Below are 21,261 nucleotides of genomic sequence, written 5' to 3'. Positions count from 1 at the left end.
TTCTGTTATAGAAGAACTGAGTGCTGAGAACTGACTATACTGGCCAGAAAGTTACCAAATTCTTGGAAAATTAATTGCAAACTTTGTCCTACTGTCCTACCCAGCATTTGCTGACTGCTGCCTTCTGTCACTTTCTGACTCCCTTTGAAGCCATGTGCAACTTTTCATATATATAATAGTACTAGAATAGCTCTTAATTCTTCTGAAATTTTACTATCTTCTAAAATTATATTTTTATATATAATATATATTTTCATATCTATTTTCATTTTATAAACCCTTCAAAATTTCTTTTTTTTTTCCCCTGTAGGAATTCTTTGTGGCTCTGCGACTTGTAGCCTGTGCACAGAATGGATTGGATGTTTCCCTGAGTAGTCTTAACTTGCCTGTTCCTCCACCAAGATTTGTAAGATTTCATTTTTAATTGAACATATTATTAAGAACTGCTTTTAAGTGAAAAATTAGGAAGGTTTGGTGTAAATACCAAACACTTCAGAGGGTGATGTTGTAGGGCAATGGGGCCCTACAACAGGGAAAAAATCAAGCAACATGGAATAAGCTGCTACATGTTTTAGTGGGAATTTGAATATAAAATTGTGTTTAATTTGAAGATATGTGGTATTTGTTCTATTAGGAATAAACATTTTAAATTTTTTTTCTCTAAATTTTGGTATGAATGACTAAAATGCAGTTCTGGCTTTTGAGAAGCAGCTTCTGAAATAAGGGGGTGGTTTTGCAAAGTCAGAATCATGTCTCTTTTAATGTGTCTGGTGGTTTTTTTGCCTTGTTTTTCCTTAGACTGATACTAGTAGTCCTTTGCTACTCAGTGGAACAGCATCAAGTGATCTACCATGGGCTGTAAAGGTAAACTGAATGTTAGTTGTTACCTAGAACTGTTATCTGGTTTGCAGGAAAACCTGTCTTTCTTAGAAAAATCTAATGCTACATTTCTAAAGTATGATAGTTACCATTCCTGTCAAATTTGTAATTGGGCTAATAGATCTAATTTAATAAGAACACTTGACTCTTGGGAAATCTCTTCATGTTTAGAAATTTAAAATAAAGGAAAAAAAGAAGGTTCTTACATGAAGCCATGAAAATAATTGAAGAAGAAATCTCACAGGGTTTTGATGAGTCTCTGACTTAAAAATAGTATCTTTTTGATGTTTTCTTATAAGCATCAGGAATTGCAATGTGTCTTTATTAAAAAAAGTTAGCACTTTTGAAAGAACTTCTGCTTCTTAGGCTATGAATGTGACTGTTTGCATAAGTAATATTTTTCTTCTGCCCCTGCAGCTGGAAGACAAGGTCAAGTATGATTCCATTTTTGACAGCCTAAATCCAGTGAATGGACTGTTGTCAGGGGATAAAGTGAAACCTGTGCTCCTCAACTCAAAACTGCCAGTGGATATCTTAGGACGAGTAAGAATATCTTTCTTCTTAATTGTTAGTTCACAAGTAATACCCATGCTGTTTTTCAAATTGAAGATTTGTAGTAATGAGCCTAACTTTTGAATTAGATTTTGTGGAGAGCGGCTTTTGAATGGAAAAATAAAATTTCTTTTGCTATTTGGGTAGATCACCTCCAGCTGCAGTTTATCAGTTATGTGTATTCTTTAACACTTGGGTCAGGGCAGGGTGCCTCTGTCTCCAGCTTAAGAAGCTCTCTGCTTTTGTGTGGTTTATGTGAATTTACATTGCTCACTGCAAACTAATGTTGTTAATAGAACTTGAGATATGGTGGGGGGAGGCTGTTCTCATATTTGTTTTTTATGAGGTTTTAAGTAGGAAACTGCTGCAGCTTAGTCAAAATCCCTATATTCTGCTTTTTATTGGTAGGTGTGGGAATTGAGTGATATTGACCGTGATGGAATGCTGGATCGAGATGAGTTTGCAGTTGTAAGTATCTTCTGCCTCTTGGGATTTTGAAAGCCTGGTGGCAGGGTTTAAAATAGATGCCTTAGTATTAATTTCTGACTGTATGCTTCATTTATTGTCTTTATTCAGAGTCTTTAATCAAGTTTTAGTGCTGTTTAATGTTTCTGTCAGTTTGTTGAATGTGTCTCAGTACACAGCAGTAACTTTCTTTGTGGGTTAGATGAGCCATTAAAAACTTACACCTGAGATCTGCTGTCCCATGAGACACTTCAGTGTTTGCACTGAGTTTTACCTTAACCTTCAGTATTTATAGAGCTTGAATGCCTCAAGGTATCCTTGAGGAAAGTTTGTAGTAAGTTAGAATTTTAACACTATTAAAGTTAGGACTGGTGAAATAATGTAAGAAGTGTTAAATTAGAGATGGCCACAACAAAAGAATTAAATGCTAAGTGGAGCAATTTCTGGGAAAATGGTGATAAATTAAAGTGTTTGAAGTCTTCTCTCAAATAAAGTTCCACAAGTAATGGCACAAGCTTGGAAAATTATTTTAATGTTCTAAAAGATACTGAGCTTCACTTGCTAAGCACTGACCCTCAAAAGAAAGTGGTAATGAAAAGCACAATTTAGAAGGCAATGAGCTCTATCAATTGAGGGGCTTGTGAAGGGGAAACATAATGAAAGAATGCTACAAAGTTATTTGTTAATTAATTCTTTAGTCTCTTTATATATATGTATATATATTTCTAATATATTTATATCCACACACCTTTTTTTTTCTTGTTCAGGCCATGTTTTTGGTATACTGTGCTTTGGAGAAAGAACCAGTGCCAATGTCCTTGCCTGCAGCTTTGGTGCCACCATCCAAGAGAAAACCTCTCAGTGTTCCAGGAGCAATGCCATTAATACCATCTTCAACCAAAGAGCCTCATCAGTCCTTGCCACCTGTGGGCATTTTAGCTGCCAAAACACCATTAACACAGGTACAGTCATGAAATTACTGGGGATTGGAAAATTTCTGCTCTTAATGCTGTGGTTTAGAGACTGCCTGTATGAAGAGACTTGATACAAGTTTTTAATTTGCTTCTTGCCCAGCTGCTTGGTTTTAGGAGGCTGATGGGAAGACCAGATGGAAAGGTGTAAAATTTATCTTGTTTAACTTTTCCTAGATGTCTTCAGATATAAACAATTAGATAAAAAAATAATGTTTAGATTTTGAAGAACAAAATAGTTTTTAGAACAAATTATTTCAAGCTCAAAAAAAAAAATAGTGGTCCAGGTACACATCTGTAGAGCACAAGTTTTCTGGATGAAGACTGATTGGAATATAGACACCTTGAAACAGATTGTGGCAGTCATGTATGTGTGTGCATGTGGACAGTCTGGAGAAGATATGAATTAAAAGGAATAGATAAATGCAGGCAATGGGAAAAGGAAACAAAAGGTCCAGCACATCCACGTAGTCTCAGGAGATTTGATTTTTGTTCTGATTGTGATTATTAGGCAACTTGATGCTTCTTACCCTCCCCAGACATCTTATTTCCTCCTCATCATTTTACAGTCCAAAAGCTGGGAAATATCTTTCCAAGTAGCTTATATATAACTTGTTCTATTCAAAATAAGAAAAAACATTGATAAGGGTATTTAGGGTAAGAACTGTGGTACTTAATGCATCTGATGCAGCTTGGATATTTGAGTACCCTTATTTGAATAATCAGTAAGAAACTGGCATTTTCATTTTGGAGGTGTCAAGGTTTTAACCTGGAAATTTCCTTGCCCTGAGGGTAAGTCTTGCTGTATGTATTGCAAAGCAGTGCCATTCTGGGTGAGTTTGTGTACAGCACCATTTGGGAGTCATCTGTTAATTGTCTGTGTGCACTGAAATTAATTAGCATCCATACATGCACTTGAAGCTGCTCTCACTCAGAAAACCCCAGACATCTTTATATTAGCTGAATGTTTTGAAAAATTGCTCAAGTAACAGAAGTGGCTCTAAATCCCATCTTTACCTTGTTCAGATGTCAATTCTTCAATTTAGAATGTGCCCAGCTATTAACAGCCTGGGCTTGAGCAGCTCTCTGGCCCTCCAGCTAAAGCTTCTCAGCTGTGTAAAGGGGAATAAAATGGGTAGAGCCAGAGAGCAGGACTGTGACTGAGCACAGTGATGAGGGAGGAGATCCAGCCTCCAAGGAATGCCTTTGTTGCACAGGCAAAGGGGCAGAGCAGCACCAAGCAGCCTGGCTGCTTTCCTGAGGGAAATGCTTCTACTTTTTGCAGTTGCTTGAGGATCTCTGCATGTCTGTTTAGGAGGATAAAACTGGTTTATAAAACCAGTTTATAAAAAGGTTTATAAACTAGGCACCAGTATCACTTTTTTGAAGTGTGTGCTGTAGTCCTTGAATTATGTAAGTCTGAACTGGAAACAGAACTTGCCTGTGTCTTAGTGTTGTGGTTTTGGTTTTTTCCCTTCCATCCTCACCCCCCTTCAGTGGGTTGTGTCGCCTGCAGACAAAATTAAGTACGATGAGATCTTTGTGAAAACTGACAAGGACATGGATGGATTTGTGTCAGGTGTGGAAGCCAGAGAACTATTCTTGAAAACAGGACTGCCTTCTGCTCTCCTTGCACATATCTGGTAGGTTTTTTCCCTGTGACAGCTGTGTAGATGATGGCATAGTTCTCACTTCTTGCTGTGCTGGCATTTCTGAAAGTGACATGTCTGTATATAATAGCATGGCCTTTGTATAACAATCAGGGATAATTTACTTGCTTCTGCTCTGGGTCAGAAATGTGTGGAAATCAGTTTTATGCCTGAACACAGATTGTTACAAATGCTGCACTTCATCTATCCCTGTGTATTTAAGACATCACATCATCACAAGTATCTGATCACTGATCCTACTCATGTACTGGGAAAGGGAATTGTTTCTATAAAATTGTTAGCATGCAAGATTTATGTCCCATCTCATTCTACAGCATGTCTTTCCCTACAGCTATGCTTTCATTTGGCATTATGCATTACAGAAATGCCTTCATTGCACTCAATGCTTTTTAGTTCTTTTTGTGCTATGAGCTGTTGCTGGGCACACTGATAGGAACAACTTTTTTTTTTCCCACCAAGTTATGGTTAACACAACTGCTAATTTAGAAAAATGTAAATAAACTTGTGTTGGTTCTGAAGGTGTTGCTAGTGACCTACAGCCCAGATTGTGCTTTTCACCAGAGCACAGCTGTGGGCCTCAACAAGCAAAGTGAAAGTGGCTGTGTGTGTTTGAGTGATGTTTCCTATGCCTATAGTTTTGCTTTAAAAGAGGAGATACACCCTAGCAATTTTCACATTTGTAAATGACTACACTAAATAGGGCTGTACTTGGAGAAATGAAGCTTTTTTACATTTCATGTGCATCTCTGTGCAGGGCTCTCTGTGACACCAAGGACTGTGGGAAGCTTTCAAAGGAACAGTTTGCTTTGGCTTTCCATTTAATTAATCAGAAGTTAACAAAGGGCATTGATCCTCCTCAGGCTCTGACTCCAGAGATGATTCCACCTTCAGACAGAGGTGTCAGTTTACAGAAGGTAAGGATGAGTTTGGCATTTTTGGTGTACATCTCAAACAAATAATGTTAATTTCAAAGGCTATGCAAGAAGCAACCTCAAGTGCTGGAATACCTTATATTTATCATAATATCAGGAGGAAAACAAATCTTAGGTGCAAAGAAATGACAATTACTTCCATCCACATTTCAAAATGAAGCTGCCATTTATTACACCTGCCAACCAAGCAGAGAGATCTTATGTTGGGAAAGCATTATCTTCTGTTTTGAAAGAATAATCCTTCTGCTGCCGTTTTAAAGAAATTTGAGTTTCCATCTGAAGTGACATGCACAAGTTCAGTGCTTTTCTCCTAATGTGTTCAATTACCTTTTTTACATCAATCTTCTTTAATAAGCTTGGAAACAAGTGAACTAATAGTTTAGAGTTATTTAAAGTTTTAAAAGTAAATGCTCCCCCATTTTATACCCCACAGATAGTTCAGATATCTCCATAGTCTGTTGGTTGCCATCTATCTTAATCCAGCAGTTAGCTGTACCTCAGCAGTTCAATTTGTAGCTGTCAGAATGGTTGAGGTCATCACAAATTCTGATGTGTTTTACACATCATGAAGTCTGATGTGAGTTACCTTTTCTTGGTTGTGCAATACATTGACCTAATTCTGCAACTTTCTTAAACAGAATGAAAAATTCACACATGGAAAAATGAAACTCAAAATTTGACATTACTTTTTTGAGTTTCTGTAACTGGTATCTAATTTGTTTTTACATTCTGTTTTTAAAACGTAATTGCTTTATTTGCAACTCTACTAATCTTTTTTGTATGTTTGCTTTCCTTTCTATGTCTCTTTTCTAGTTTGGACTGTTTTTTCCATTCTGCACCACTCTGCTTTTCATCCTTATTATTCTGTCAGTTTGTTAACTCTGCTTTCTCAAGGTTAGAGAAACTTTGCTTTTCTAATATTTACTGTCTGTTGGTTTAATAATGAGCATCCTCCTAAGACTCTCACATAGTCATGAATGAGCTCAGCACTTCTCTCAGGTGTCATGTTGCAGCTCAAGTTCTGCTGATTTCCAGTGTTGTTTATCTAGAGTAATCCCGAGGTTCTCCCTTGAGCCCAGACCTCTGGGGCTGCTCCTGTGGGCTGCTTACACTGAAAAGAGAAAACTCTGTGTCTTCCTGGTGAAATTGCAGGGGAAGTGGTGACAGAGTAGTAGCCCAGTGTGGCATTTGGCAGTTGTTATTGGGATTAATACCCACGGGTTTACTGAAGATAGCACAGAGAATTGAGTGATTAGAAAGCATTAGATGTTGGTTACTGCTGTTCTGTGGATGTAAATTAATTTTGTAAAACTCTCCAAGACATCAGTGTGATTTTTATTTCATTACTAACTTAGGTGGTAAGTGAGAATATTGTGTGAGAAGGTAAGTTAGCTTTCAATTAGCTCTGTCAATCCTGAACAAGAGGGTTTTTTACTAAATTGAGCTGAACCTTCAGCTCATTTTGAGCTTTTTCAAAAGAGGTGTTGTCTTGTTGATATGAAAGAACTTTTTGGTCCAAGATTATTGGTAAAAATTTGAACTCAAAGGCTTGAGTCAGGAGGCAGAGTTAGGCAGGCTTTTTGCTGGTTTTCTTGATGTGGTGTGGCATATATGGGAAAAAAACCCCAAAACACCGTGTTAGGCTTCATTTTCTGAGTTGACCACACCAAGGTGTTAACAGAAATATCAGTAAGTAAAATAGCATTTCATTGTGGTTTAAAACTTGTTGCTGTGTTTCCTGACCTAGAACTGTTTGTAGTCACCACTTGCATACCAAGCCATAAAAACTAAACTTTTTTGTAAGATTCTCTCACAGAATTTTGATGGAAATTTCCTTTTACTACGACTTTGAGTTAAAAACTGGAGGTGCTGTTTTGCATGCATGTTGCAGTGTAGTAATGGCAGCCTATGGTTCTAACTTGTCCTTGTTAACATGTGTATTGAAGCTAAAAATGTTGGCTTTTATGTTCCTGCCCTCACCAGTTCTCCTGAGCAATTGAAACTAAGATTGAGCTATGTTTTCCTCAAGTTTGATGCTGGCATTAGTGTGCAGAATTTCTTTAACTGGGTGAAAGGAGGAGGCCTGGAAAAAAATAATTTGCAGCTAATATTTCCATGTGTTCCTTCTATCCTTGTCATAGGAGAAGAAAAAACTCCCATTGGAATGCCATGATCAACTCTGCAATACTCCTGTGTAATTCCTGTAGAACAGGATTGAACATCATAGCTAGTTTGTCCATTTAAGAAGCTGTACACTAACCAGTTTAAAAATAGCTGTATAGTTGGTTCTTTGGTTGGTTTTGTTGTTTTTTTTTTTTTTTTTTTTTTTTTTTTTTTTTATTCCCAGTTCATACCATTTCTGCTAGTAAAATATGCATGGGATAGTCTGTAGCTCTGCTGAATAATACTCACAGCCACAGTGTGCTCACAGTTTAGGTGTTCATAGCTCTTGGTTTTTTTCTTCCCCAGAGTATCAGTTTGAGTAAGCACATAATTAATAGTATCTTGCTTTATCTGTAGACAAACTTAAGCATTTAAAAACTTCTGTGTTATTTTGAGGGTATCATTTGCCTTTTAAAATTATATGTATACCCTTGTCCTTGGAGTGTTGTGTTTTTCCTGGATGACTTTATTCAAGACTTGAAGGAGCTGATGTATTTACAGGAGGTAGCTACAATGGCTGTTGCTTTCTAAGCATGTTCATGTTGTGACAAGGCACAGAAGAATAATTACAGCATTTGTAATTTCTGTCTTCAGCATTTGTTCTCTATCCATTTATGTGTACTTTTTTGGGAACAAATAATTTGTATTACAGTTATTGTCTCAATTTACTCAATGTCTTACAAAGACATTAAGTGAATGGGAGCTCATGGGTGTAGGTTACCCTATGATTTTATATCAGAGTTTCGTTGAGTACTCTGGAGAGTCCTGTCAGAAGAGCTCAGTATCCTTGCAAATCAGTGTCTGTACTCTGCAACATGAGGATCACCCTGGTGAAGAAATATAAAAGTAGTAAGCAAACCTCTCTCAAATGAATGCTAGGAAACCACCTAAATATTAGCTGTAGGATGAGACTTATTTTAGAACAAGATTCTGTGTTTTTTTGTATGATTAGGTAGTGCTTTGTTTTTGTGGAAGGTGTCTTCAAGGAGACAAACTCTTTGAATTGAGGTGTCCCTGTGCTTTGGCTGTATGTTGTGTTCTGCTCATACAGCGTCTGTACTCTTTTGGGGTTTCTAAGGTTGAAGGTTTGAAATACAATGCTACCAGCACTTGTTACAAGAGGACAGCTCATGTTGCCACAAAAAGTAAAATGAATGTAGTAGTTGAATGGCATAAGCTCTAGACTAACAGTGTTTATTTTTTATCTTTCAGAGTACTCAAGGACCGAATCCTGCAGCAGATTTTTCTGCAATTAAGGAACTTGATACATTAAACAATGAAATTGTGGACCTGCAGAGGTATGTAAAGGAGGAATAGCCAGAGTTGCCTTGGATTGTGCTATTTACTGCTTTTTAAAGAACAATTCAGTGCAGCGGAGAAAAGCAGGTGGTAGTACTCTGCTAAGTAAAGGGTGAGCATGTCTGTAGTACTGTGTGTGTTACAGCAGGACTGGGAAGGGTCTGCCCCTCGTGCCCTCAGGTTGTGTTTCAGAGAGCTGAAACAACCTGACCTGGAAATATTCTCCATTGTTCCTCTTTATTGGCAGGTGTGAACAGAGCGAATCTTTAGGATGCTGGACCCATATATAAACAGTGTTAGTTACCTTTTATTTGTAGAGGGCATTCCAAGGACTTGTTTTTGGTGACAGTAAGGAAGTGAGATGGAAAAGATGAGTAAGTATGCAGGATAGGGAGTGGGAAGATGACTGTGCATGGCCCACTGCTGGGGTTTTGATGGGGATAAAGATGGGGGTGCTGCTCTTGTGTAATAAAATAAACTGCTGGACTGAGAAGAATTGTTTTTATGTCTGCAGACTCTTGGATTCCATTAATTATTTCTAAGGTAATTAAGATGACTTCAAGTAACTAAGAAAATCAAATTCATATATTTTCTGTAGTCTTGGTAATGCTCTTGAGACAGCAAGTATTTTTCTGCAGTGTTTTTCTTGTTACTATCCTAAATCCACTGAAAATGATATTAAGAACTGTAAATTTTCCTATTTTTTAAGTGAGTGGTGCTTTGTCATGATGAAATCTGCCTCTCTAATTCATGTCACTTGTGGGAATGATTTGACTTGGCAGTGTGTCAGAGCACAGTCTGTTTCCTAAATGCATAAATGTATTTTCATTTCACTTGCTTATTCTTTCTTATTACTCCCACCGCCTCCTTGCTTCTCCCTGCTCTGCCTCCACTGTTCTTCAGGTTATATTCATTCCAGTTTTGGACACTCACATTTATTAACCTGAAATAGGATTTGCAACTGTGTATATTTACTGAAGGAAATAAATTGTTGACTGGCATGAATTTTTAGAAGTTGGTTTTCAGTAGGTGGGCTTGCAGCCTAACATGCAAGCCAGGCTGTTTGAGTCTGGTTTTCTTTTCTTACTGTGAGGTATGGAACCATGGCCCTGCAAAAGTCACTACTTCCATTTCTTGAGGGGCAAATATACATTGACATTTATTTTAAATTGAACTATACTAGATTGTTGAAGATAGGGTATAGGCAACTCTTAGTGTGTATTTTTTTAGAAAGGGGAAGTTTACTTTGATATGATTTAGAGGTTCAGAACAGAATGGTATTAACAGTGTGCTAAATGTAATAGAATTTGAATCTATTTTTGAAGTGCACTTCAAAAAACAACAACAAAAAAAGGCAAGAGAGGAAAATGTCCATAAGAATGTCAATGTGTGGAGAGCAGCTTTTGGAGAGACTGAGCAAAGAATACAGAGGTGATGTCTTTGTGGCTCAGCAGTTTGTGTGGGAAAGAGGTCTGGTGGGCAATAGCTTTGTTAATCTGAATTTGATAAATACAGTGTCAGGAAGGTGGAGGATCAGATGAAGAATAAAATGCAGAACACTTATTAGGGAGGATAATACCCCTCTGGTGGGGGGAATGATTTGCCTTGGGACATTGTGGAGCCTGCATCATTGAGCCTGTTAGCACTGCTGTCTCTAAATTCTGTTTCAGTTGCACTATATTTTTAGAAAGCTATTTGAAGCTTTTCTTGATCAACATGGTGGGAGGCTGGACCATTCTTTTTCAAGCCATAAAACCTTTTTCTTCCCCAACAAACCCAGCTTTGCTTTCTTGCTTTCAAAGTTAGTGATGACCCTCAAATTCATGGAATTTCTTCAAGCTTTACTGACGCGACATTCCTCTCTTAGCAGAGGAGTAGTTGAGCTTAACTTGGGATATCTCACCAGAGATGTCATCCTTCACATATGCTGGATAGCAACATTTAAATTGTCTTGAAGTATAAATCAGGTTAAAAGGACCATAAAGCTGGTGAGTTGGTCTCTCAATAGCAATGAAAGAGCAAAACATCCCCCAGAAAAACAGGACAATCTCTCCCTGCCATGCACTTGCATCAACTTTTGTTTCAAATTTCAGAGATCTACATCACCTTAGCTAAGAATTTTAATGTAGGATTGATCATTTCTTCTCAACCTCTGGTTTAGAAGTAACCAAGCTGTTGCAGCAGGAGAGGTTGTGAGTAACTAATGTTAGAAGAAACAAGGCAAACCCTTGGAATTTTTTCCAGTATTGCCAAACTGAAGTACTACTACATTAGGAATTCCCACAACTACAGATGTATGTGAAAATAAGAAATATTGGGCAACTATGAGTGTAGATAATGCTACCAGCTCTGTGAGTAGTCATCATCTTATTATGGGACAGGACTATGATTTTTTTTGCTTTTGTATCTGAGGTGATTCAGCCTGGCCAGGGTTGAATGTTTGGCTGCGACACCTCTGCTGACACGGGGACTTTGCAGTTCTCAGCTATGACAGATATTTGCAATGTGTTGGCTCCCATTTATAAATTACTCCATTCACAAATTGGTATTAAATTTAGGGTTTTGGTAAATGATGAAGCATCTGTATGGGAGAAACCATCTATTAGTCATTGCTTTTAGTTTATTTGATATGAGGTTCTCCCAACCTGACTACTATTAAAATGCATAGGGAAATTGTATTGCTTTCAAAAATTGGCTTGAATTAGTTACAAGTGTCCTTTGTTGGCAAGACCACATTTCTTTTTGGGTTGTTTTTTGGATGTAGTAAGGGACTTTATGATCCAGGAAATCTGTCATATCCAGTAAATCAATTTTGTTACTTGTTTTTGGTTTTTTCATTTGCTGAGCATTCCTAAAGGGGCATAGCAGATAGTTTGTTAAAGAAATGGAGGTATTCATAAGAATTAGTGAATTAAGTAGTTCTGTGTTGTCTTTTCTTTGAAACAAAGAGGCATTTCTGGGGGGAGGATGGGATGTGTTATGTGCAGACTATATACACTCAGATTGTTTTCCTTTGCCTGAGACTGCTGCCTAAGCTTTTCTTGTTCTGCCTGACAATACTTCTTTCACTTGATTCTTTCCAATTCATTGTTTGTGCTCTGATTTGGCTCATGGAAGTGCCAGTGGGTGGGTGTTGTATCCTGTTGCTCAGTCCAGATTGCAAGGATTTAGGTACCTGGCTTGTGTTGAAATACAAAGGAAGTGATCTGCATCTCTGACAGTCTCAGGCACATCAGTGACAGCAATGTATAAATGCTGTTTATTAACCACACATACCTGCCTGCAGTTCTATTTCTTGCTCAGTTTTCCCACCCCAGCAGGAAAAATAAAAAGTATTTGTTTTCCTACTCTTTTTATCATCAAACAGGAAAAATACATATGAATGTTGTCTGTGCTTGGTGGGTGTTTGAGGGCCTGAAGGTATTTTTCAGCCTGATTTGTACACAGATCTGTAGAAGTGCTTTATTGAGACCTTTGTTCATGGGAAATTATGGAAGCCAAAGCAACAGAGCTTGTTTCAAACCTGTGTTGCAATACTTTAAATATCTAAGTACAACTATGCTACAGATGCTTATTGAGCTAGAGGAGTGTGCTGTAGCTTTGATTGAAAAGGTAAAGACTTTTTTAGAATTTCCAGTTTCTGATGAATGGAGAGTGAGGAATTTTATTAATTTTATTATTTTTATTAATTTTATGACATATATTTTATGAATTTTATGAAAGTGTGGTCCTTTATTTTGAAGATCACACTTGACAGAATAAATAGCCTTGATCTTCAAAGTTCCTCTTTCCACATTGTTCCTTTTTCTTCCAGTTAAACTTCACCTTTGGGCATAATCAGGAAGTTGCTCTTCAATCAGATAATTAAAAAAATAATAGCAGAGTATAATCTATAGTAATTATTTGTCAGAACAAATGTTCATTTAAGATCTGACATCTGGGTTCTTTTTATTTGCCATTGTAAACAAAACTTTCTCAGCTTGAGTAAACAGAACTTAGAGTAGACCTGCTTTACTTCAACACAGAAATGCTTTCTTCTATATCAGATAAGGGTAAATAAATTAATAGTTCTAGATTGATTAACAATTCTCTGCTATTAAAATACGAAGTTTCTTAATTTTGGTTTATACCAGTAATACAATCTAATAGCTTTTCACTATGCTATTTCATTTAGAAATGTTAGGTTTATTGTTCAAATTCAGACTTCAATGTGTGTGTTGGTTTATTAACAGAGTCCTTATGAAAGTAAATATCTACAGAAGATTGTGTAAAAGCTGTAATGCTTAGTTGTTTTTCTGTATCTATGGAAGGAGAAAAGATTCCATATGCTGTCTAGAGACACTCATGATTTTTTAATAACAGTAACACTTCTGAGTTGTATGGGTTTGTTCCCTTTCTTAAAGCTATTGTTATGTCTGACTGATGAGAATTTATTGATGATAATTCCCCTGTCATCAGCAGTCACTTAAACATGAATAAATGTCTGTAGAGGCAGCCTTGATATGACACAGCAAATCATTGTGTGTGGAGTGTCTGAGCAGATCGTGATTCCAGCAAGCCAAGCCAACCTTCCTGCTCCTGCCTGAGCTTCCCAGCAGGCAGACCCAAAATCTGACAGGCAAAGGGCATTCATGGGCTCTGCTGGCCTCTGGGAGTGTTCCCTGGCTGCTGGGAGCCCAGGCAGGGCTGTGTTTGCAGGGGTTAATAGATGGCATCTGATGCAATCCCTCCCACTTTTCCTAGCAGTTTTCATTAGACAAGTGCTCCATAGCAACAGTGAGATCACTGGAGACAGTATTTCATTGATTTCTGCCTCCCGCCCCCTTCCAGTTTTGAGCCGTTCTTATCACTGGAGTGCAGTTGGTGGAAAGACAGAGGGGTTTATGCAGAACACTTCTGTGGGCTTCTGTCTTGTGAATCGTTTGGAGAGCAGAAATCCCTCACATCTTTTTTGTTTAATGTTTCACCATGTATTTAAAGAGAGATACAGGCTTAGGGGGCTGGATAACTGTACCTGCTGTAGCTGATGTTCTTAAGTATTCTTGCATTGTTTGCTGGTCTTCCAGGGAAAAGAATAATGTAGAGCAAGATCTGAAGGAGAAAGAAGATGCCATCAAGCAGAGGACAAGTGAGGTCCAGGTAAATAAACCACCACATTATTGTTCAGACACCTGATATTGCACCATGTGCTGTTTTAATGACAGTGGGATTACTGAGTCTTTAGATCACGTCACTTATCCAGTAAAAAGAAAAAAAAATGGTAGCTAAGAAAAAGAATGTACTTTGAAGTGTATTCTATATATAATTTTGGGTTTGTGTTGGTGTGTATATTTATATCAATGTGTAAGCTCCTATAGGATATATAGCATGCATGGAATTATAAATGAAAATTATTACAAAAGACTAGATTTTTCTTTCTTTTTTTAAAGCAAGATTATCTACTGTGTAATTAAAACTAAAGAGGACACTGTAGCACTGTAAATTAATTAATAAACTTAAATGGCTGAATTAAAAGGGTTTGTATATCGGGCTGCTATTAAGAGGCACAGTAATTACCAGCTAGGGAGAAATGTTGCCTCAAATTAATTTTGCCTAATATAAGTGAATTTTAAAAAGAATCTGTTGATTTTTATTTGAAAGGATGATATTGAATATCTTGAATGTTTGAAAATCTAAATTTACAAGTGTTTTGCAGATGTTAAAATTATGCAGTCAGCATCAGTGTTTAGAGTGCTGACAGACTAGCCAAGCTCTGAATTAAATATTGCAAAGCAATATTGCAGTTAAATTTTCAATTGCTGTTTTAAAAAATAATCTTCAATGTGATATCTGACCACTTATATTTATTCCTAAATTTATTTTAAGAATCTATCATTTTCCATAATCTTTACTTAAGAGCAAATAATGCAAGATTTCAGCATTTCAATTTCGGTCGGGCTGAAAAGGAGCTAATGTATTACAAGAGTTGTGAATTTTGTGCAGGGTTATTTAATATCCTTGGAGTGTGGATGCTAATTAATAGTGTGACCTTTGAGGAGATAATCAGATGCTGGCCTGTTGGTCATGCTGGCAGCAGCTCCAGCAGCTGCAGGAATGCGTGTGGAAGTTGCCCATGCCTGTGCTCCACGGCCATTCCCCTCCCCACCCTGCAGATTCCCTTTCCCACTGTTCACAGAATTCTCAGGGGATATTCCTGGCTTTGCACACAGGATTATTTTGTCTTCTGGAATCTGTGTTGGCTCATGTGAGGGTTGAGTTCTCTGGTGCCTTTGCACAAAAGGTTTGTAAGCTTGATAAAAGCCTTACCTTGAATGTTCCAGTGTCATCCATGTGTGTTTGATAGGCAGTAGCATCACAGAATGCCCTGAGTCTGCATCCTCAGCAGTGGGGCTGGGAGCAGCTGTCTCAGGTCTTTAACCTGTTAGTAGCCACACAAGCTATTTGTTAAATATAGTTACAGAGTTCTGTCAGTCTGCAGAGAAGGAACAGTCTATTATGGGCTTGTCAGAAAAATGAGAAACCTCCAGGATCAAACAGGAAATGGCTGCAGCATTTATTTAATCTGGTGGCCCTTTATCTTTTCTTATTCCTGACTGGTGGAGGACCTGCATATTTCAACAAACTTTCTAGAACTTCAGAGAATAATGGGACAGATTAAGGTTATCTTTGCCTCATACATTTTCTTCTGGTTTTATTCTAATGAGGACATTTCTAAGGATGGTCTACCAAAAAACCAGTTTGCTCTAACCTGCCTCCTTGTTTCAAGCTGGTTTTGTGGCATGACACTTCAGGGTTTCTGACACCAGAATTGCTTCCACAGACCTATTTGTAATCTCAAATATAGCCATGGTCAGTGATCAGTCAAACTGATTTATATAGGAGGAGGGAAAGAATGACAGTTTTTTCTTCAATAAAAAAAATTTCAAGACTGTGTAAATAAGTACTAAAAAAGCAAAGGCAGAAAAAGAATTGTAAGCAATATGTGCATATTGATGGGGTTTAATGTGCTTGTTAAAATATCAGCCCTTTAGTAGGAGATACTAAGGAGTGTGTCCTCAAAGTTACATGCACTGAGTATCCTTCAGAACTGGATTTTCTTTTTCTCTATTGCAGTGCACCAATGCCATTAGAAAGTCAGTAAGTTTTACTTTTCTGTCTTCTTGCAGACTTGGCATTTTCTAGCACATGAATTGTCTTGGGAAGGACAGACTGGCAAACTATTAAATCCATTGTCCATGGAAATGCAGATTCCTAAATTTTCCTTATCCTACACTTTATTGGCATAAAGAGTTACCATGATCATAAATCTAATACAAGGATTATTATTACCATCAAAATGACAGTTTGTAACACCTCAAGTGTCTTAGTGGTTTTCATTTAGAATCTCATTCAGTGCCTGACCATTAAGATGCTGCTTCCATGCTGAAGGGTGTTCCTTGAAATTGAAGCTTAATTGGAGCCTGGTTTACTTCATGAAGAGGCATCTTTGAGTATGATAGCCAGTTTTGTGTGTTGTATCTACTGCAGCCTTTAATTCTGGAGAGGTTAGGTGCATATGTGAACAAAAACCACCACAGATTTTGGGTTTGGTTGGGCTTTTTCCCTTCTATTCTCTTCTGGCAGCCATCAGGCTTAGTTAGGTCTCTTCAGTGCTTCTCTACTGCTGTGCCTAGGACAGACAAAAGTGGAGGTGATCTATATTTAGCTTGTGTGGATGTGAATTCTTGCTTCCTCTAGGAAAAAGGAGGCTGAAGTCTCTTTAAGCTGTTACTTTTTTCCTCCACTGCTTGTGTTAACTGTCAGCTGATCCTTGCTTTTCAAAGCCATGTGAAAATGAATGGATCAAGAGTGTCCCAATTATCCAAGTCAGTAGCTGCTCTGAGAGCTTTTTGTGTGCATGCTGTTTTTTTTTCTCCTGGGTTAGAAATAACCTGTATTTTTCCTAGTCTGACTGCTGTATACTGACATACTCTTCACTGAAATTCAGATTTGATTTGGAGGAGTTTTGTGGGGGGCTTTTTGTGGTTTGGTTTGGGAGATTTTTTGGCATGGTTTTGTGTTTGATTTTTAACATAAAAGCATCTGTGATATACCTTTAGTTAGCCCTCCAGTTGTCTCGAGGTTACCCAATTCCCCAGCATCTGACTGCTGCATCATAGGCCTTTCTATTCCTATCTGGCTTTTTGTCCTCATTATGTGGAGGTGTTAGCACACAACACATGGATAAACTGTCTCCCTCACCAAAAAGAACCCAAACAAAACACCCCTAGAAAAGGAGAGCAGGATTGTAGCTTAGAGCAGCACACAAATGTATCATCTAATCAGAATTTCATGCCTGCTTGCTTTCTTATCCTCCTTAATTTTTTTTTTGCTTTGTTCATGTTTTACTGTTGTTGATGATTCTTCCTGAAATTGCTGTATTTTCTCAGAAATGCTGCAATCTTCTCTTTTCATCTAATGCTTTTCCTTTTGTATTAATCCTTTTTCATCTCACTGTATTATCTCTTCCTCCTGACTTTGACGATTCTTTTTTCTTCCTAAATTCTTTCCTTGACATGTTTTTCAGTGTTGTCTCTGCAGTTTGTTGAAGTATAACCATTCCTGTTGCTCAGAAATGAAATAATTATTTCATGATGCTACTTAATGTACTTAAAACACAAGACACATACTTGCTTCTCTTTCATAAATCAAAAGATTCCATATTATTGTGTATGAAATGTGCATTTCTTATCTGTAGTGGTACACAGAAAATACATTTTTGGCTGATCCTTGCAAAATTGGGGGCAGGAATGCCCTAGGAGGCAGTGCATTTGGGCTAATGGTCTTTCACCATGCTCCAAAAAACAGTTCCTATTTTTGGCCATGTGTTTTTGAAGGGGGAAGGAGCAGAATAAAGGATTTCTATTATCACAAAATCCCAGAATGTTTTGGGTTGGAAGGGGCCTCAAAGCCCATCTCCTTCCAGCCCCCTGTCATGGGCAGGGACACCTTCCGCTGCCCCAGGTTGCTCCAAGCCCCATCCAGCCTGGCCTTGGACACTTCCAGAGATGGAGCAGGCACAGCTTCTCTGGAAACCTGTGCCAGGGCCTGCCCACCCTCACAGCAAAGGATTAGGATTGCTTACTAATGTCCCATCTAAACCTGCCTCTGTCACTGTGAAGCCATTCCCTGTGTCCTGTGACAAAAAGTCCATTTCTAACTTTCTTGCAAGCCCCTTTTTGTTCCTGGAAGGGGCTTTAAGGTTTCCCTGGAGCCTTCACTTCTCCAGGGTGAACAGCCCCAGCTCTCTCAGCCTGTCTTCATAGCAGAGGTGCTCCTGCCCTCTGACCATCTTCATGGACTCCTCTGGCTCACTCCAATAGGTCCATGTTCTTACTAAGAAACTCAGTAAAACAGTGCTGAAGCACAGGGCAGAGGCACTGTAGCAGCCTGAATAAAGACAACTTTGAAATTCAGAATGAAAACCTGACCTCTGTGTGAGGAAAAGAGTTAATCTGTGTCTTGGTGTATGATCTCAACACTTCAGTGAGATTTGTTTTACTAAAGAAAAGCAAAGGCAAACAATCTGGTTATTTTTATGTCATTGAATTACAATCTGAGAATACTTGATTGTCTGGTATCCATGCAGGCTTCTGGAAGATAATTTGTTGATACTTAGAAATCTGGGTTAGCACTGCAGTTTGTACTGGGGAATTCAGTGGTTAAGGGAGAGAGGGAACAAATGTCAAGCTGCTGTGTTTTGTTTCAGGATCTCCAGGATGAAGTAAAGAGGGAAAGCAGTAATCTGCAGAAGCTGCAAGCTCAGAAACAGGAAGCACAGGAAACCCTTAATGATCTTGATGAGCAGAAGGCCAAGTTGGAAGAACAACTTAATGACATCAGGCAGAAGTGTGCAGAGGAGGCCCATTTGGTAAGGTCTGGTGGCCAGTGCCAGTGCCCTTGGGAAGCATTAATGCCTTGTCTTGAAGAACTCAGCCTTGCAGAGTTCCAGTTGTTGGGGCAAGAAAAAATGTTTTAATGAATAAATAGCCTTGAGTGTCAAGGTTTTTTGACCAGCAGAGCATAGGAAATACATCACTTGCTTCGGTGTTCCTAATTTAGTGTCAGTGTGTCAACAAACATATTGAGATATACTTGCACACAAATAAGGTTTAAAGCAAAAATATCTGTATTGGTCAGAAGAACAGCAAAAATAGTCTGTTCTTACTGGGGCTAATAGAGAATTAACTGTTTATTCAGGTAAGATCTATAATCTCTGCAATAGCTATGAGATTATTTTTTTCTGGTCATAAATAATAGATTTGGATGTGTTTGAAAGTGTTGTTTGGATTTTTGGGTGTGGGTTTTGGGGTGGTTTTTTTTTTTTCTTGACTTGAAATACTGTTCATGCTTTAGATTGCCATGCTAAAGGCTGAAATAACAAGCCAGGAATCAAAGATTTCAGCCTATGAAGATGAACTGACCAAAGCCCAAGAGGAGCTGAGTCACCTGCAGCAAGAAACTGCAGAGCTTGAACATTGCATAGAGTCTGGGAAAGCACAGCTGGGACCTCTTCAGCAGCATCTGCAGGATTCACAACAGGAAATCAATTCAGTAAGGCAGTGTGAAAGACCCACCCCCCAAAAATATTTTGAGCTGGAAACTTTTATAGTGGTTTGCCTTAAGGGGAAGGCGTTGTTTCCTTTTTTCCTCACTGTTTGTTCATGTCTTTAGTTACTTACACATGTGTTCCGTGCTAGTAGTTGTTAGGATTTTTAGAGGCTGACTTAAGTCACTCAAAATACTTCATGATCTTTCTTTTATTCATTAAAGGGATTAATTTATTATAGTCCATAAATAATTTGTCATAATGTAATGAATGAAAAATGGACGATGCAGACTTAAATTCTCTGTGTCCAGTAGTTATTGAAGTTTTCATCTTCAATGGCCTGAGGCATGCTCTCACTATTTTTTAATTGGTATGAAGTTGGTATAAAATTACTGATAGCATTTACTTAGTGCATTGTTGAGGGGGGAAAGTGAGGTGAATGGAAGAAGAAATTGGGTTGAGATTAGAGCCCCATGCTTTCAAGTGGTTGCTGTTGCACCAACAGTTTCAGTTTCTGTCTGTAATCAGAGATTTGTTATAACTTTGGTGATGCCTGAGCTTGCACACCCTTTCCTCATGGTTCTCCTTCCCTGTTGCCAGCTGTGTTATGTACTAGCCACTCACACTGATACCAAATTGAAAACAAAAGGTAAAACCTACCTTTGAACCCTAGAAACAGCTGATTTTAGATTGGTCATTTTACACAATTCACATCTGTAACTTGCTAACGAGTCTTACAACATTCCTAATTTTAAAATATGGCTTTTTTCATCATTTCATCACAGCTGGAGAGAAGGTTATACCACTGCAGTGTTTTTATATGGCAAGAGATGCTTGCCATGAACAGTATATAAGTATAACAATATACTGGTTATGCTTGACTGTACTACAGACATTTTTTTCATTAGGTTTTATAGCAGCACTCCTGATTTTATTGCTCTTGACTCCTAAATAAGGAACAGTAGGTGCTTTGGTGCTTTAGACAAGATTATCTAATGGCTGGTTTGAGGTCAGTTAACTTGAAAGGCACCTGGTGGTGTCTTTGCTGACACCCCAATAACTCTATTAGGTGACTGAGCTAGCAGAGATCAGTGGGATTTAGCACCCAAATATCTGGACTAGGTTTATTCCTTTGCATAGCCTGTCAGTTCCAGTAATTCCTTCACAACTGGCAGGCTGGTTGTAAATGTTTGCTGTAAGGCACTGCATTAAGCATATTGCTGAAATAATAACAGATGAATGTAAGTGTCTGCTTAGGAAGATATACTTGGCTTTTGTAGACTTCAGAAGTCATGTGGGAGATGATAATGAAATCATAGTGTTCCTTCTTGGAAGATGAGAATTCTGATAAAGCAGCCTTTTTAATTTTGAGTTTAAGGAAATTGCAAATACATAATCTAGGAAAAAAACTCAAACCACACACACACCCCCCAGTCCAAAACAAAATAAGAAAAAAAAAAACTTAACCAAAAATTCCCAGCAAAACTAAACAAACAAAGAAACCCCTGAAACCTTTGCAACTTTTCTGATGGGTTTGAATAACAAGTCTTGGTGTTGCCAGTGACAGTCTTCTTCCTTGGCAAAAGGTGTGTCCTTCAACCACTCTGCACTTCTGCTAAATACGATTTCTGCTTATCTCTCAATTTTTTTTTATTATATTTGCTTTTGAAAATAAGATTTTCAGACATATATCACCCACCTTATATTTAGGAGGGGATGGGCATTTACTGGCTTCCACGTGC

At 38.0% G+C, this 21,261-nt stretch overlaps 1 protein-coding gene across 8 annotated transcripts in view; it reads left to right on the top strand.

Moving 5' to 3' along the window:
• The window catches only part of EPS15 (epidermal growth factor receptor pathway substrate 15), a 67,739-nt gene that overhangs the window by 32,657 nt on the left and 13,821 nt on the right, over nt 1-21,261 (top strand). For all 8 annotated transcript variants that reach the window (XM_064428843.1, XM_064428842.1, XM_064428850.1 and 5 more), the window contains 11 exons: nt 311-406; nt 799-864; nt 1,297-1,422; nt 1,840-1,899; nt 2,664-2,858; nt 4,365-4,510; nt 5,292-5,451; nt 8,845-8,930; nt 13,998-14,070; nt 18,680-18,841; nt 19,327-19,524. In XM_064428843.1, the coding sequence (XP_064284913.1) occupies nt 311-406; nt 799-864; nt 1,297-1,422; nt 1,840-1,899; nt 2,664-2,858; nt 4,365-4,510; nt 5,292-5,451; nt 8,845-8,930; nt 13,998-14,070; nt 18,680-18,841; nt 19,327-19,524 (1,368 nt within the window). The remainder of the gene's footprint in view (nt 1-310; nt 407-798; nt 865-1,296; nt 1,423-1,839; nt 1,900-2,663; nt 2,859-4,364; nt 4,511-5,291; nt 5,452-8,844; nt 8,931-13,997; nt 14,071-18,679; nt 18,842-19,326; nt 19,525-21,261) is intronic.

This window comes from Passer domesticus, chromosome 7, assembly GCF_036417665.1.
Source record: "Passer domesticus isolate bPasDom1 chromosome 7, bPasDom1.hap1, whole genome shotgun sequence".
In the NCBI taxonomy this organism is placed as follows: Eukaryota; Metazoa; Chordata; class Aves; order Passeriformes; family Passeridae; genus Passer; species Passer domesticus.
Note: the sequence above shows the minus strand (reverse complement) of the source record. Positions and strands in the feature narration are given on the sequence as shown.